The 14922-nt window shown below is 38.7% G+C and overlaps 1 protein-coding gene across 1 annotated transcript in view; it reads right to left on the bottom strand.

Moving 5' to 3' along the window:
* Positions 1-241: 241 nt before the first annotated feature.
* The window catches only part of LOC107584614 (importin-9-like), a 35947-nt gene continuing 21266 nt past the window's right edge, over positions 242-14922 (bottom strand). The window contains exons 3-8 of the mRNA XM_016271326.1: positions 14479-14566; positions 14295-14381; positions 14001-14202; positions 13814-13902; positions 13623-13710; positions 242-354 (exon numbers count right to left, since the gene is read on the bottom strand). Coding sequence (XP_016126812.1) covers positions 242-354; positions 13623-13710; positions 13814-13902; positions 14001-14202; positions 14295-14381; positions 14479-14566 — 667 coding nt within the window. The remainder of the gene's footprint in view (positions 355-13622; positions 13711-13813; positions 13903-14000; positions 14203-14294; positions 14382-14478; positions 14567-14922) is intronic.

Below are 14922 nucleotides of genomic sequence, written 5' to 3'. Positions count from 1 at the left end.
TAGCGTTTGTCGACGCAGCTCGAGTTCCTGAAGAGGAACTAAAATCACCTTATTTGATCAAATAATGTACAAAGGTTATAAAAATATGTTAAAATATAAAAAATAGATGAAAATTAGAGATAAAAGTAGCACTGAAGTCGAGCTTTGTTTGGTGACAGGCAACTGCAGCAACGTCTGAATTGTTCTTTAAATCACTGCTCGGTTTGAGTGATTACGCTTGATTAAATGTGACATATATACACTACAGTATTTCCTTTTTGAGTGACACTCCTTCATACCAACGTTCACGCTCGATTCTAGATGGGTGAGAGTTCCAGGCAGCAGTGAGATGCAGTAGAGAGAGTGTGGCAGCACGTATGTGCACAAACTTGTATTTGGGGGGGTCTGACAGTGAGGAAGAGTGTAGTCATTTATAGTTTAGCGGCGACATTTGCCTCCTCCGCTGCCGAGCACAGCCAAACAGCACTGAGCCTGCTGTAGCCTTGAGGGAGAGCACAGACAAGGACAGAACTGCTGCTGTCGTTGATGCATTAGTGGGGGAGATACATCTTGTTGCGCAGCATGGTAAATGATAAAATGATATCTCATCAGAGACACAACCCGTGTGTGACTGTGTGTGTGTGTGTGTGTGCGAGAAAGAGGAACGGAAAGTCAGTTTTTTGATGAGAAGCCAGTCTCATTATACTTTCGTCATGTTTCACAGAATCATTTTGGGGGCCTGAAAATGCAAACTTTTGAAAATAGGCTTCAAAGTGCAAGTTTTTGAAAGAAAAAAAAACATTATGAAATGTGAATTTGTAAAAACGGTGGTGTAATGCACATGCGTATTACATGTTCAGTCTGTAAGAATATATATGTCCGCAGGCACATATAGTGTTTCTTTACAAAGTGACATTGCCAACTACTGGCTGGCATGCATAATGCAGCATTTTAGTTGTTTTGGGGGATCTGTGTTAAATGCGGTTCATTTTGACAACATTATTCCAAAAGAAATGTCTTTGAAATCATTTCAAACCTTCTTTTTTCCCCAAACAACCCGTCAGGCACCCCACATTGTTAATTGCTTATTATTCTGCTTCGCTCTGAAATACATCACAGAAAATGTAGAATTCATAGTCCAGTAACTTCTAAAATAAAACTCATATTTTACAGGGTTGCAAACACAATTTCATGTTAACTTTAAAGGCCTATATAGACTCAAAGGAACAGCACAGATTGTAAGGTCTCAGCTTGAAAGAATGGCATTCAAGTTTTTGACAGCATGAGATTATGATGGCCATCAACCAAACACTCAAGAGCAGCAAGAAACTTTAGAGAACGTTGATATGAAAAGTGTGAAGAGGCTTGAGAAGTGAATGCAATTTTCCAACTACTTGGCTTGGTAGACAAGAACCTACTTCAGCTGTGTATACCTGATAGAAGTAGCTCATTCAAAAGCCTTGATTCAGTTTGAAGAGGTTTGCAGGTCAAAGGTTTAAATGCTTTGTTTTTTTTTCCTACTTGCCAAGAGATCAGCTGATTCCAAATGCTGAGCTGAAAATAAGCCCAAACTTGGGGTTATGTTTCAAAATTTGGTAAAATTTATAAACATTATGGGTGCAAATTGATGAACTGAATGCAATGATTTAAGAAATAATGGTTTTAGTAATGATTTTTGGTTTCTGCTTAGACCAAACCCGAATTTCATTCACTCAGGTTTCTCTGGTTTCTTTTTAAAATTAACAGTTCGACTTCAAACCACAGTATATTTGCACCATCACCATGAGCAACCATCCGAATCACAAAAATCACAAATGGGACACACTTTGTGGTTTTGCAGATCTCATAGATAAAGGAACAAAGGCCACAAGACCACACATTCCCATCAAGTGCACAGTTTTGTACAGAAGCACTCATACTTTTGTCCCCGAGACGTTTTGAAGATGCAGTTTCCAGCCAATGAACCAAACTCTGACATCAAAAACCACTTATGTCTACACTATGGTGAAAACAACCCTAGACTTAATGACTTCATGTTGAACCATTTGCACAAAAGTTGCAACTAAACTCTGATTTGAATTTGGTTTAATATGTAATGCATAAAACAGTATGTTATACCTGAATGAACTTAAATGCATGTGAAATTAAGGTCTATAGAATCCCCTCTGCAAGATGTGAAGTTAGGGCACAGGCAGAGACCCAGCCACTGGCACTGAGGAACAACGGCAGTCTGCTGCCAACAAATTCCAAATAAAGCTTTTAATACATTCACTATTGATTCTGTACTGAAATAAACTCAGTGTATTGGCAGGGCCAGAATTCTACTTTGAAAGGACTCCATAATGCAGCTAGTCAACGGTAAGCTGTCTGCAATCAATCCCAAATAACAGTTAATTACAGCTCATATCCATTTTGAGGAGAGACTGCTGGTAATAAGAGAGAGAAAGACTCAAGGCAAATATAAAGCTGAAAAGAGGCTGAAAAGGGAAAAAGATGGAGAAAAACAGTTTGAAAAGTTGATGAAAACTGCCTTACAAGGCTATCCCTCCATTAACCCCGGAGTACTAAACATACGAGTGCTTTATGAAGCAACGCAATGGTCTGAGTTTAGCTAGTTAGCTTTATCAGTTAGACCCTGCTAGTAAATTATATAACCCAGGGGTGCCCAAACTCGGTCCTGGAGGGCAGAGTTTAGCTCCAACTTGCCTCAAAACACCTGCCTTCAAGTTTCTAGTATGCCTAGTAAGAGCTTGATTAGCTGCTTCAGGTGTGTTTAATTGGGGTTGGAGCTAAACTCTTCAGGACACCGGCCCTCCAGGACCGAGTTTGGGCACCCCTGATATAACCACTCCATTCTGTGGGTGTAACAAGTTTCTCACTTGACAAGACATTTGAAAGTGGCCATCAGTGACTAAAACCATTAAGCAGTTTAAATACATATATGTCAGTGCTGAGTATTGCTTGTACCTTTTAAACATGACATCATATGGTCCAAATCCTATATATAAAATATATATGCTTCATAATCAATTTGTATTGGGGACTATTTAGAACATTCTCTTAAAACACTTAAAAACAAAAACAACATTTCTGTTCATATTAAGTGACAAGGATATGCTATACTCAACAAATCAAGCTCAAAAAAAACAGCAAATAATGAATGTTAAATGAGAGTACAGCTTACCACCTGTTCAAAATGGCTACTCTGAAGACTCATCATATCATTTAAAGGGGCAGGTCACTGTTATGGTTTGATGAGGTTGTACAATTACTTCTTGAATTCATATAATTAAGCCAGTACACTTGCAAATATACTATATACCTCCTGACTAGCAACTCTACATGCTATAAAAAAAAATTGGGCCACTTTACATATGTGAGAAAACTGCAGCCAACTGGGCTCAAGGAAATGTACCGAGATAAAATATTTGTGAAGTCTTTAGGTAACAAAAGAGGTATTACTTAGAAATGGCTGAGCATCAGCTTAATAGTGTGTCAGATGTTTGCATGTTATCATCTGCCCATGATATATACACTTTCGGCTCGAGGGCGCAGAGCAAACTGCCCGTTTCATAGCACAAGCATTTCAGACTCCTCCGCTGATGGCAGCCTAATAGCGTTTATGTTACCAGAAAGTGCAAAGCTCTTCTTTTTCCAGTTACATATCATTAATTTAAACAGTTTATACAGCTGCATATTTACTGAGGCAAGAAGGGGTAAGTGCCCCACTTAAGGTTCTGCCAGATCCTGCTGTGTGGACGTTGAGTGAGTGTGAATGTGACCTGAATTGCTCTCGTACGACTTACCACCTGCAACGACAGCCAAACCTTAGACAAGCAGGACAGAGATGTGGTCATTTGTAGTTTTTTTAATTTATGTCTTTTGAAGAAAATGTCATCTACAATTAGTCAGTACAGTGTCATGTCACATTCACTCATTTTAGTCTATTTTAGACATTTCTGTCAACAAAAATGTTCTTTCAAAGTTCTGTTAAACTGTAATGGATATGAACCAAATTTTAAAATATCAAACATTTATTAATTCGCATTCACAATGCTACACATTCTGACTAGCATATACTGTAACTTACTTCATAATTACCTGTAAATTCATTTCAGTGTTTTTGCAAATGTAAGTGGCAATATCACTGTGGCACTGTTGGTTACCCAACATGCTTTGCGCCTGGGGTCAAATCAGAGTTAGTCTGATCTGATAACTCGATTAAGACTATACAAGTTTGTGAAATGGGTTTTGGGGGTTATTAATGGTTACAGGTTTATATTTCACTTTAATGTCACATGTTGTGTTTAGGTGTTACCATTGTTGTGATGTACAGTCCCAAATGTGTATTAATTATGAATATACTGTTTACTGTAGTATATTCATGATATTGTGTTTAAGAAAAACATAAATGCAGCCTTCTAAAAAAAATAAGTGTTTTTTGGATATGATGTACTGTTATACTGTAAATATGGATGTAGCTGATTAAATTTAAAATCTTGATGTGTTTGAGCTGCTTAACATGCTGAATGAATCCTTTCTTTGTTTAATTAAGGCAAGGTGAAAACGCTGCAAAATTGTAAAAATTAAGCATTTTTAAAATATGCACAGACAAAAGAACACCCCGAAATTTTCAGTACTTTAGTGGAAAAAATGAACACTTGTCTGTCACCGACGTGCTTCAGGTGGCCTCGCTTCCAACTAGCGAACGAAGTAAGACTAATGTATCGAACCCGGTTTCCCTTCTTTCTTTATTTGCACATCTCTTTTTCTCTCTCCTGCGATGGCACACTAATAGATTTAGCAAAGATTGCACGGTCATTTATTACCACATGTAATTGAACGTGATGATTATCGTTGTTGTGTAATGTGATTTTAATGTGGCGTGATGGTTATGTATAAGCCCTAATGACTTGCCTCCGAGGGTTACAGCTCACACGAAAAAAAAAAAGAGTGAAAAAAGCAAAAAGAATTTGATTTAGATTTCCCCCCCATTTTCACTTGTCATATAAATAAAGGGGTTTAATTAAAGCTTTCCTTCGGCAGCTTGCTTGCGCAAATAATCGTCCGTTTTATGAGTTTCCTTTTGGAGATGAGGGAAGTGATTGATAGAAGTGTCGTCTTTTCGTATGTTTGCGACTGTCTGCTGGTTCAGCACACAGAGAGCGCCGTGGTTATTTGTAAAATATGAGTTATAGCCGAGCAGGTCTGCGCTGCGCCTCTGGTTCAGACGCTTGAATTGCTGTATTTAAATCAGAATGAATCTATATCTTCTGATGCTCAGAGGCCATGCGGTACAAGGCCAGAATATTCGTTTTCTCCTCATCACCTTTTGAAAGCACACACTCCTGCATATATTGCTCGACAAGTGCCTGGCTTAACATAAACTTGTCCATTAAGGCCACATTTCATGAGCAAACTCCTTCAAAATGGAGCCAAATTGGCTTCGGTGGGACTATAACCTGTTATTATTGTTCAGTGTTATCGACCTTTTTATTTTAGTATGCAGCAGGCCGCAAAGAAAGAGGCCAGTCTTTCTAAATGGCCCCGTGAATGGCAGTCCGCTGTAGAAGCCCATTATATGGCGGTTGAAGACGGCAGCATACACACAACTCATTATAGCAAAGAGACTAGACAAACAAGCACTCCTAACATAAAAAATTAATGCAAACTTTGCCAGGAAGTCTTGCATAGCCAATGCATATACATTTTCTTTGTCTTTTCTTCATCTCTCTTTTCCTCTCTCTCTCGCTCTCTCTCAACACACACACACACACACACACACAGAGAGAGAGAGAGAGAGCAAGAGAGTAAGTAAAGAGAAAGCCAGAGCTTTGCTTGACATTATTAGTTTTGCATTTGGGCCCAGTGCCGAGAGTAACGCTATGGATTTTCGTCTTACTTTCCTATAATTGGATGAGTTTAATTTCTCCATTCATTACACAAGTACATGACCTTGTGACCTCTGCTGCTCTCACGTTTTATTAGCACTCTCATCCCCTGTTAATATGGACCCCTGTCCCCAAAGGCCCTGCTCTACAAAAGTCATTCACATTTCTCTCATTACCTCCAGTTTTTTCCCCTCTTGTCCCATTTTCTGTATGTAAAACTATAATTACAGATCTATTTTTTTTTACACGTCATTAAACCATCATGCAGAGTGAACATAAAAGTTTAAAAATACTGAAAATTTTAATTTAAAATTAAATACGTTGTTATGGTTTTAAACAAATATAAATCTAAAATATAAATAACAATACCATTTTAATAATATGTTTAATATGATTCGTTATACTTTTTTATTTATAAGTTGAAATACTTTTGAAAATGAAGAAAATTACAATAAAACATACATATTATGTTGTTATATTATAAAATAAAAACATTAAAAAATATAATATGATTCATATTAGTTGTTGCACACTTATTTAATTAAATTAATTTCTTATTATTGCTATACTATACTATACTAATTAAAGTAAGTGCATATACAGTATATTACCATGACTCAGAAAATGATTTACCTGCCACACACACACAAACTACTCTAATCAAGCACGCATGCAAGCACACACACACACACACAGAGAGGGGGATATCCTGAAAGACATGTTGTACAAAGACTTCCCCACACAAGGAGTGCATGCATATTTTATGAAAAGTCAACAGATTGCCGTGTTCCGAGCCTGATGTCTCTTATTGCTTCTCCGTCCCCAGCTGTGTCCCAGCAGCCCGTGTTAGATCATTGTGTTCACGGACGAGTCCTACACAAAGCCGCACAGAGGGAGCAGTTAGAGCACTTGCAGAGACGAATTAATCGAGCTTGCTTATTCTAAGACCGGCCACAATGGGCAGATTCCATAGAGGATTCACTATAATCCTGGAGAGGGATCAGCGCTATCAAGGCTCGCAGGAAGTTTACTGTACGTAGGAGATTCTGACAAATTGGAGTGAAAAAAGCAAAAAGAATTTGATTTAGATTTCCCCCCCATTTTCACTTGTCATATAAATAAAGGGGTTTAATTAAAGCTTTCCTTCGGCAGCTTGCTTGCGCAAATAATCGTCCGTTTTATGAGTTTCCTTTTGGAGATGAGGGAAGTAAAAAAAAAAAGAGTGAAAAAAGCAAAAAGAATTTGATTTAGATTTCCCCCCCATTTTCACTTGTCATATAAATAAAGGGGTTTAATTAAAGCTTTCCTTCGGCAGCTTGCTTGCGCAAATAATCGTCCGTTTTATGAGTTTCCTTTTGGAGATGAGGGAAGTGATTGATAGAAGTGTCGTCTTTTCGTATGTTTGCGACTGTCTGCTGGTTCAGCACACAGAGAGCGCCGTGGTTATTTGTAAAATATGAGTTATAGCCGAGCAGGTCTGCGCTGCGCCTCTGGTTCAGACGCTTGAATTGCTGTATTTAAATCAGAATGAATCTATATCTTCTGATGCTCAGAGGCCATGCGGTACAAGGCCAGAATATTCGTTTTCTCCTCATCACCTTTTGAAAGCACACACTCCTGCATATATTGCTCGACAAGTGCCTGGCTTAACATAAACTTGTCCATTAAGGCCACATTTCATGAGCAAACTCCTTCAAAATGGAGCCAAATTGGCTTCGGTGGGACTATAACCTGTTATTATTGTTCAGTGTTATCGACCTTTTTATTTTAGTATGCAGCAGGCCACAAAGAAAGAGGCCAGTCTTTCTAAATGGCCCCGTGAATGGCAGTCCGCTGTAGAAGCCCATTATATGGCGGTTGAAGACGGCAGCATACACACAACTCATTATAGCAAAGAGACTAGACAAACAAGCACTCCTAACATAAAAAATTAATGCAAACTTTGCCAGGAAGTCTTGCATAGCCAATGCATATACATTTTCTTTGTCTTTTCTTCATCTCTCTTTTCCTCTCTCTCTCGCTCTCTCTCAACACACACACACACACACACACAAAGAGAGAGAGAGAGAGAGCAAGAGAGTAAGTAAAGAGAAAGCCAGAGCTTTGCTTGACATTATTAGTTTTGCATTTGGGCCCAGTGCCGAGAGTAACGCTATGGATTTTCGTCTTACTTTCCTATAATTGGATGAGTTTAATTTCTCCATTCATTACACAAGTACATGACCTTGTGACCTCTGCTGCTCTCACGTTTTATTAGCACTCTCATCCCCTGTTAATATGGACCCCTGTCCCCAAAGGCCCTGCTCTACAAAAGTCATTCACATTTCTCTCATTACCTCCAGTTTTTTCCCCTCTTGTCCCATTTTCTGTATGTAAAACTATAATTACAGATCTATTTTTTTTTACACGTCATTAAACCATCATGCAGAGTGAACATAAAAGTTTAAAAATACTGAAAATTTTAATTTAAAATTAAATACGTTGTTATGGTTTTAAACAAATATAAATCTAAAATATAAATAACAATACCATTTTAATAATATGTTTAATATGATTCGTTATACTTTTTTATTTATAAGTTGAAATACTTTTGAAAATGAAGAAAATTACAATAAAACATACATATTATGTTGTTATATTATAAAATAAAAACATTAAAAAATATAATATGATTCATATTAGTTGTTGCACACTTATTTAATTAAATTAATTTCTTATTATTGCTATACTATACTATACTAATTAAAGTAAGTGCATATACAGTATATTACCATGACTCAGAAAATGATTTACCTGCCACACACACACAAACTACTCTAATCAAGCACGCACGCACGCAAGCACACACACACACACACAGAGAGGGGGATATCCTGAAAGATTACCATTTTAATAATATGTTTAATATGATTCGTTATACTTTTTTATTTATAAGTTGAAATACTTTTGAAAATGAAGAAAATTACAATAAAACATACATATTATGTTGTTATATTATAAAATAAAAACATTAAAAAATATAATATGATTCATATTAGTTGTTGCACACTTATTTAATTAAATTAATTTCTTATTATTGCTATACTATACTATACTAATTAAAGTAAGTGCATATACAGTATATTACCATGACTCAGAAAATGATTTACCTGCCACACACACACAAACTACTCTAATCAAGCACGCATGCAAGCACACACACACACACACAGAGAGGGGGATATCCTGAAAGACATGTTGTACAAAGACTTCCCCACACAAGGAGTGCATGCATATTTTATGAAAAGTCAACAGATTGCCGTGTTCCGAGCCTGATGTCTCTTATTGCTTCTCCGTCCCCAGCTGTGTCCCAGCAGCCCGTGTTAGATCATTGTGTTCACGGACGAGTCCTACACAAAGCCGCACAGAGGGAGCAGTTAGAGCACTTGCAGAGACGAATTAATCGAGCTTGCTTATTCTAAGACCGGCCACAATGGGCAGATTCCATAGAGGATTCACTATAATCCTGGAGAGGGATCAGCGCTATCAAGGCTCGCAGGAAGTTTACTGTACGTAGGAGATTCTGACAAATTGGAACAAAAGAGTAAATATGAATTTCTGTCACGTAAAATGTAAAATCAGGAAGTAGTAGGCTACTCAAGTCAGTGTGATCACATCTGCAAAACTTGCTGCCACAATGCCTGGGAGTTCTGAGTGTTTTTCAGCATGTTGCTAGATGGTTACATACTAAGTCTAAGTCTCTGTGATGCTCTGGTCTTCAGATATGACTCGGCTCCCTCCTTGTATGTAAGTACATGTAATGTACATTTTATTGTATGCAGAGCAATAAAACATCATGGGCCCTATTTTAACGATCTAAGCGCAAGGTCTAAAGCGCACGGCGCAAGCACTTGCAGAGACGAATTAATCGAGCTTGCTTATTCTAAGACCGGCCACAATGGGCAGATTCCATAGAGGATTCACTATAATCCTGGAGAGGGATCAGCGCTATCAAGGCTCGCAGGAAGTTTACTGTACGTAGGAGATTCAGACAAATTGGAACAAAAGAGTAAATATGAATTTCTGTCACGTAAAATGTAAAATCAGGAAGTAGTAGGCTACTCAAGTCAGTGTGATCACATCTGCAAAACTTGCTGCCACAATGCCTGGGAGTTCTGAGTGTTTTTCAGCATGTTGCTAGATGGTTACATACTAAGTCTAAGTCTCTGTGATGCTCTGGTCTTCAGATATGACTCGGCTCCCTCCTTGTATGTAAGTACATGTAATGTACATTTTATTGTATGCAGAGCAATAAAACATCATGGGCCCTATTTTAACGATCTAAGCACAAGGTCTAAAGCGCACGGCGCAGGTGCACTTAGGGTGTGTCCAAATCCACTTTTGCTATTTTAACAACGGTAAAACGGTTGGCACGCCCGGGCGCATGGTCTAAACGGGTTGTCCCTATTCTCTTAATGAGTAATGGGTGTTTTTTGGGCGTAACGTGCAATAAACCAATCAGAGTCTCATCTCCCATCCCCTTTAAAAGCCAGTTGCGCTCGCACCATGGCGGGTTCGCTATTTACACGGCAGAATGTAGTGATGGGAGAAACAAAGCTTTTCGAAGCACTGAATCAATTGATCCAATTGCTTCGAAAAATTATTCAATGTTTCGAAGCACTTGAAACAGCACATGCTGGCGACACCTGCTTATGTTGTTATATTATAAAATAAAAACATTAAAAAATATAATATGATTCATATTAGTTGTTGCACACTTATTTAATTAAATTAATTTCTTATTATTGCTATACTATACTATACTAATTAAAGTAAGTGCATATACAGTATATTACCATGACTCAGAAAATGATTTACCTGCCACACACACACAAACTACTCTAATCAAGCACGCACGCACGCAAGCACACACACACACACACAGAGAGGGGGATATCCTGAAAGACATGTTGTACAAAGACTTCCCCACACAAGGAGTGCATGCATATTTTATGAAAAGTCAACAGATTGCCGTGTTCCGAGCCTGATGTCTCTTATTGCTTCTCCGTCCCCAGCTGTGTCCCAGCAGCCCGTGTTAGATCATTGTGTTCACGGACGAGTCCTACACAAAGCCGCACAGAGGGAGCAGTTAGAGCACTTGCAGAGACGAATTAATCGAGCTTGCTTATTCTAAGACCGGCCACAATGGGCAGATTCCATAGAGGATTCACTATAATCCTGGAGAGGGATCAGCGCTATCAAGGCTCGCAGGAAGTTTACTGTACGTAGGAGATTCTGACAAATTGGAACAAAAGAGTAAATATGAATTTCTGTCACGTAAAATGTAAAATCAGGAAGTAGTAGGCTACTCAAGTCAGTGTGATCACATCTGCAAAACTTGCTGCCACAATGCCTGGGAGTTCTGAGTGTTTTTCAGCATGTTGCTAGATGGTTACATACTAAGTCTAAGTCTCTGTGATGCTCTGGTCTTCAGATATGACTCGGCTCCCTCCTTGTATGTAAGTACATGTAATGTACATTTTATTGTATGCAGAGCAATAAAACATCATGGGCCCTATTTTAACGATCTAAGCGCAAGGTCTAAAGCGCACGGCGCAGGTGCACTTAGGGTGTGTCCAAATCCACTTTTGCTATTTTAACAATGGTAAAACGGTTGGCGCGCCCGGGCGCATGGTCTAAACGGGTTGTCCCTATTCTCTTAATGAGTAATGGGTGTTTTTTGGGCGTAACGTGCAATAAACCAATCAGAGTCTCATCTCCCATCCCCTTTAAAAGCCAGTTGCGCTCGCACCATGGCGGGTTCGCTATTTACACGGCAGAATGTAGTGATGGGAGAAATGAAGCTTTTCGAAGCACTGAATCAATTGATCCAATTGCTTCGAAAAATTATTCGATGTTTCGAAGAACTTGAAACAGCACATGCTGGCAACACCTGCTGGTGAAAACGTTGTAAAAGCATCAAGAACTCAGACCAAACTTACAAAACAAATGGAAATGTTTTTTTAGAAATACCATTTTTTATAATAAATAATAAACACTTAAATACTATTAAATATTAGTGCTTGTGTTATGTGTTTTAAGTATAATCAAACCCTAAACACACAATGAACTAAATTATTTAATTAATTAAGTGTTTTCATTAGAGCTGTCTATAAAAACCAGCAGGCAAGAGTAGTGTTATCAGTCAGGAGAAGGAGGTGGATTTAATTCTATCGTAAGCTCATTTGGTTATTTTTAAGGTATGTGATTTGTAGGTTGAAAGTACTGAATGTTTTTACAAAAATGTTTAAACTATATAGCCATCTGTGTTAAAGTGAAGTCATCCTTTGTTTAACCCACAACATCTGGCCCTGAATTCTTTATTTTTTACAGTAAAATTTTGTGTCACATGATTAACTGGGCAACCAGAAGTGGTTCATGGGTTCACTTTGAGATCAACACCCCCTAGTGGTGAACCATCGGAGTTTCTAAACGTTTCAAAACAGTGTGACGTAACGAAGCTTCATTTGTTGAAATCACGTGAACTGGCCGGTTTGACACGCGCTCCGAAACACTGATTCGAAACAAAAGATTTGCAAATGTTTCGAAGCTTCGTGAAGCAGTGTTTCGAATGCGCCCATCACTAGCGGAATGTAATTTTTCATTTTTAAAAATGTTTGTGTGCGTAATATTACACCCTGTGTGTGTAATAAGCAAAGTGTGCGCACATTGTGCACCCGCCTATTGGCACATATTACTAACGCGTTCTTTAAATAACAAAGAAAAAATATTGCGCCAGACTTTAGACCAGGTTTGAGTTGGTCTATGGCGCAGTCTATTTTCAATTCCTCAAAATAGCAACGCGCCAACAATGCGCCTGAACACACCTCTTTTTTTAGACCAGCACGCCCATGGGCGCACAAATGGGCGCAAATACATTTGCTATTTAAACAACACGGCGCAGGATGGTAAAATGAGAACTGCGTCTGGCTGAAACTAGCAAAAATACTTGCGCCGCATGTATGATAGGACCCTATGTTTTTGTTGGTCAATGGCGCAATCTATTTCAGTTGCCTCAAAATAGCAACGCGCCAGCAATGCGCCTGCCCTGAACACACCTCGTTTTTAGACCAGCACGCCCATGAAGGCAGAAATGGGTGCAAATGCATTTGCTATTTAAACAATGTGGCGCAGGACTTGAAAATGAAAACTGCATCGGGCTGAAACTAGCAAAAAAACACTTGCGTCACGCCTGGTGCCGCATTGCGCTAGGTGTATGATAGGGCCCTATAAAACTAATAGCAGCACCTTCTCAACACTATCTGTAGCACAAGCAGACATGTTATTCGCTGAAGTTTGGTATGATTTCTCATGTTTTCGAAAAGCGTCTCATGCTCACCGAGGCAGCATTTATTTGATAAATTAATTAATTAATAAATAGCAGTAATATTGTGAAATATTATTACAATTTAAAATGACCTTTTCTATTTTAATATATATATTTTTTAAATGGCATTTATTCCTGAAATGGCAAAGCTGAATTTTCAGCATCATTCCTCCAGTCTCCAGTGTCACATGATCCGTCAGAAATCTGAACAAAGAATATTTCTTATTATTGTCAATGTTGAAAACAGTTGTGCTGCTTAATATTTTTGTGGAAAACCTGATACATTTTTGTCAGGATTCTTTTATAAATAAGTAACATTTTATATGTTAACTGTCCAAAGTGTTACCCGTTTACCTATAAACAAAAAATATTTCACTGAAACCTTACCTTTGCTACTTCATCAATCGCACAGATGAGATTAGCACACGTGGTAAAGATCTCAACAGCTCTGGATCGAGTGCGAATACTGTAAACCTGCAACAGTAACACAACACTGTTATTGTCAATAACATACATTACACATGACTGTCCCAAAAGCAAGGACTGTACTGTGTTTTTAAGCTGAGTATAATAATACCTCTGCCATGGTAAAAATCTTGTACATTTGAGGCAAAATGACAGGTGCAACATCCGGCATCTGAACATCAGTCACCTCTCGGGTAAATTCTATGAAACGCATAATAATATGTTGCTTAGTAATATCACAAAAACATCGTCACTTGTTGTAACTGCGAGAAAGAGGTGTAGATGTTCAGAGTCATTACCTGTGAGGACCCTCATGGCGCCGTGTACAGCGTTAACATCTCCACTGGCCAGCATGTCCATGAGGAGCTTGAAGAGCCCAGGCCAAGCTTCAGGCCAGTCCCAGTGTGCGATAGCCGACAGGGCATAGGCCACGCTGGAGCGCACCTTACTGATGGCCTCCCGCAAACCACTTGGCAGAAGCTCACGGATTGCAGCTTTGGCCTGAACAGAAAGGGATATGGGAAACAAATTAACATAATGCCACATCTCAGATAACATCATATCTAAACATAAATACACAGTTCACTTCTTACCCATTCAGTCGTCTCTGGGGGCCTGTATTTCTCTGACTGGGCACACCAGTGAGTCTCAACATACTGCTTCAGAATGACAGAGGCCAACTACAAGAGTCACATAGCAAACAAATTAAGCAAATCTAACAATAATAATCAAATACTTGTTTATCTGCTCATTTATGCTGAAAATATCTAGTCTTACTTGGCGAATAGCAAGTGCTCCGTGTGGGTCGACAGTGAGCTCTGCAAGGTGAACTCCAAACTCTACAAAACAGGAGCACAAATAACCACTAGCACGTCAAAACTGTTTACAGATTGAAATAGACGTAGTTTCCAAGCACAACCAACAATCTGTCTGATTAACAATAAGTTAACAAGCTAAGACCACAAATGCATTAGAAGCCAAGTCAGATGAGTACAATAAAAAATCTGCTGACAGCGGTGATGATAGGTGTCTGTGCTTTTTTCATTTATATCCCTCGCACAGATATGCGAAATGTCTAGTCCCTCTGAAATGGAGAAACACACCACTGGTGCTTTTTGTATTTGGTCTGCAGCAGTTGCCACAGGGTGAGCCAGCAGCACGCCGTGATCGTATAGTGGATAGTACTCTGCGTTGTGGCCGCAGCAACCCCGGTTCGAATCC

The sequence above is a fragment of the Sinocyclocheilus grahami genome, unplaced genomic scaffold (genome assembly GCF_001515645.1).
Source record: "Sinocyclocheilus grahami isolate Dianchi unplaced genomic scaffold, SAMN03320097.WGS_v1.1 scaffold61.1, whole genome shotgun sequence".
In the NCBI taxonomy this organism is placed as follows: Eukaryota; Metazoa; Chordata; class Actinopteri; order Cypriniformes; family Cyprinidae; genus Sinocyclocheilus; species Sinocyclocheilus grahami.
The sequence above is the reverse complement of the archived record's forward strand: the minus strand, read 5'-3'. Positions and strand labels throughout refer to the sequence as shown.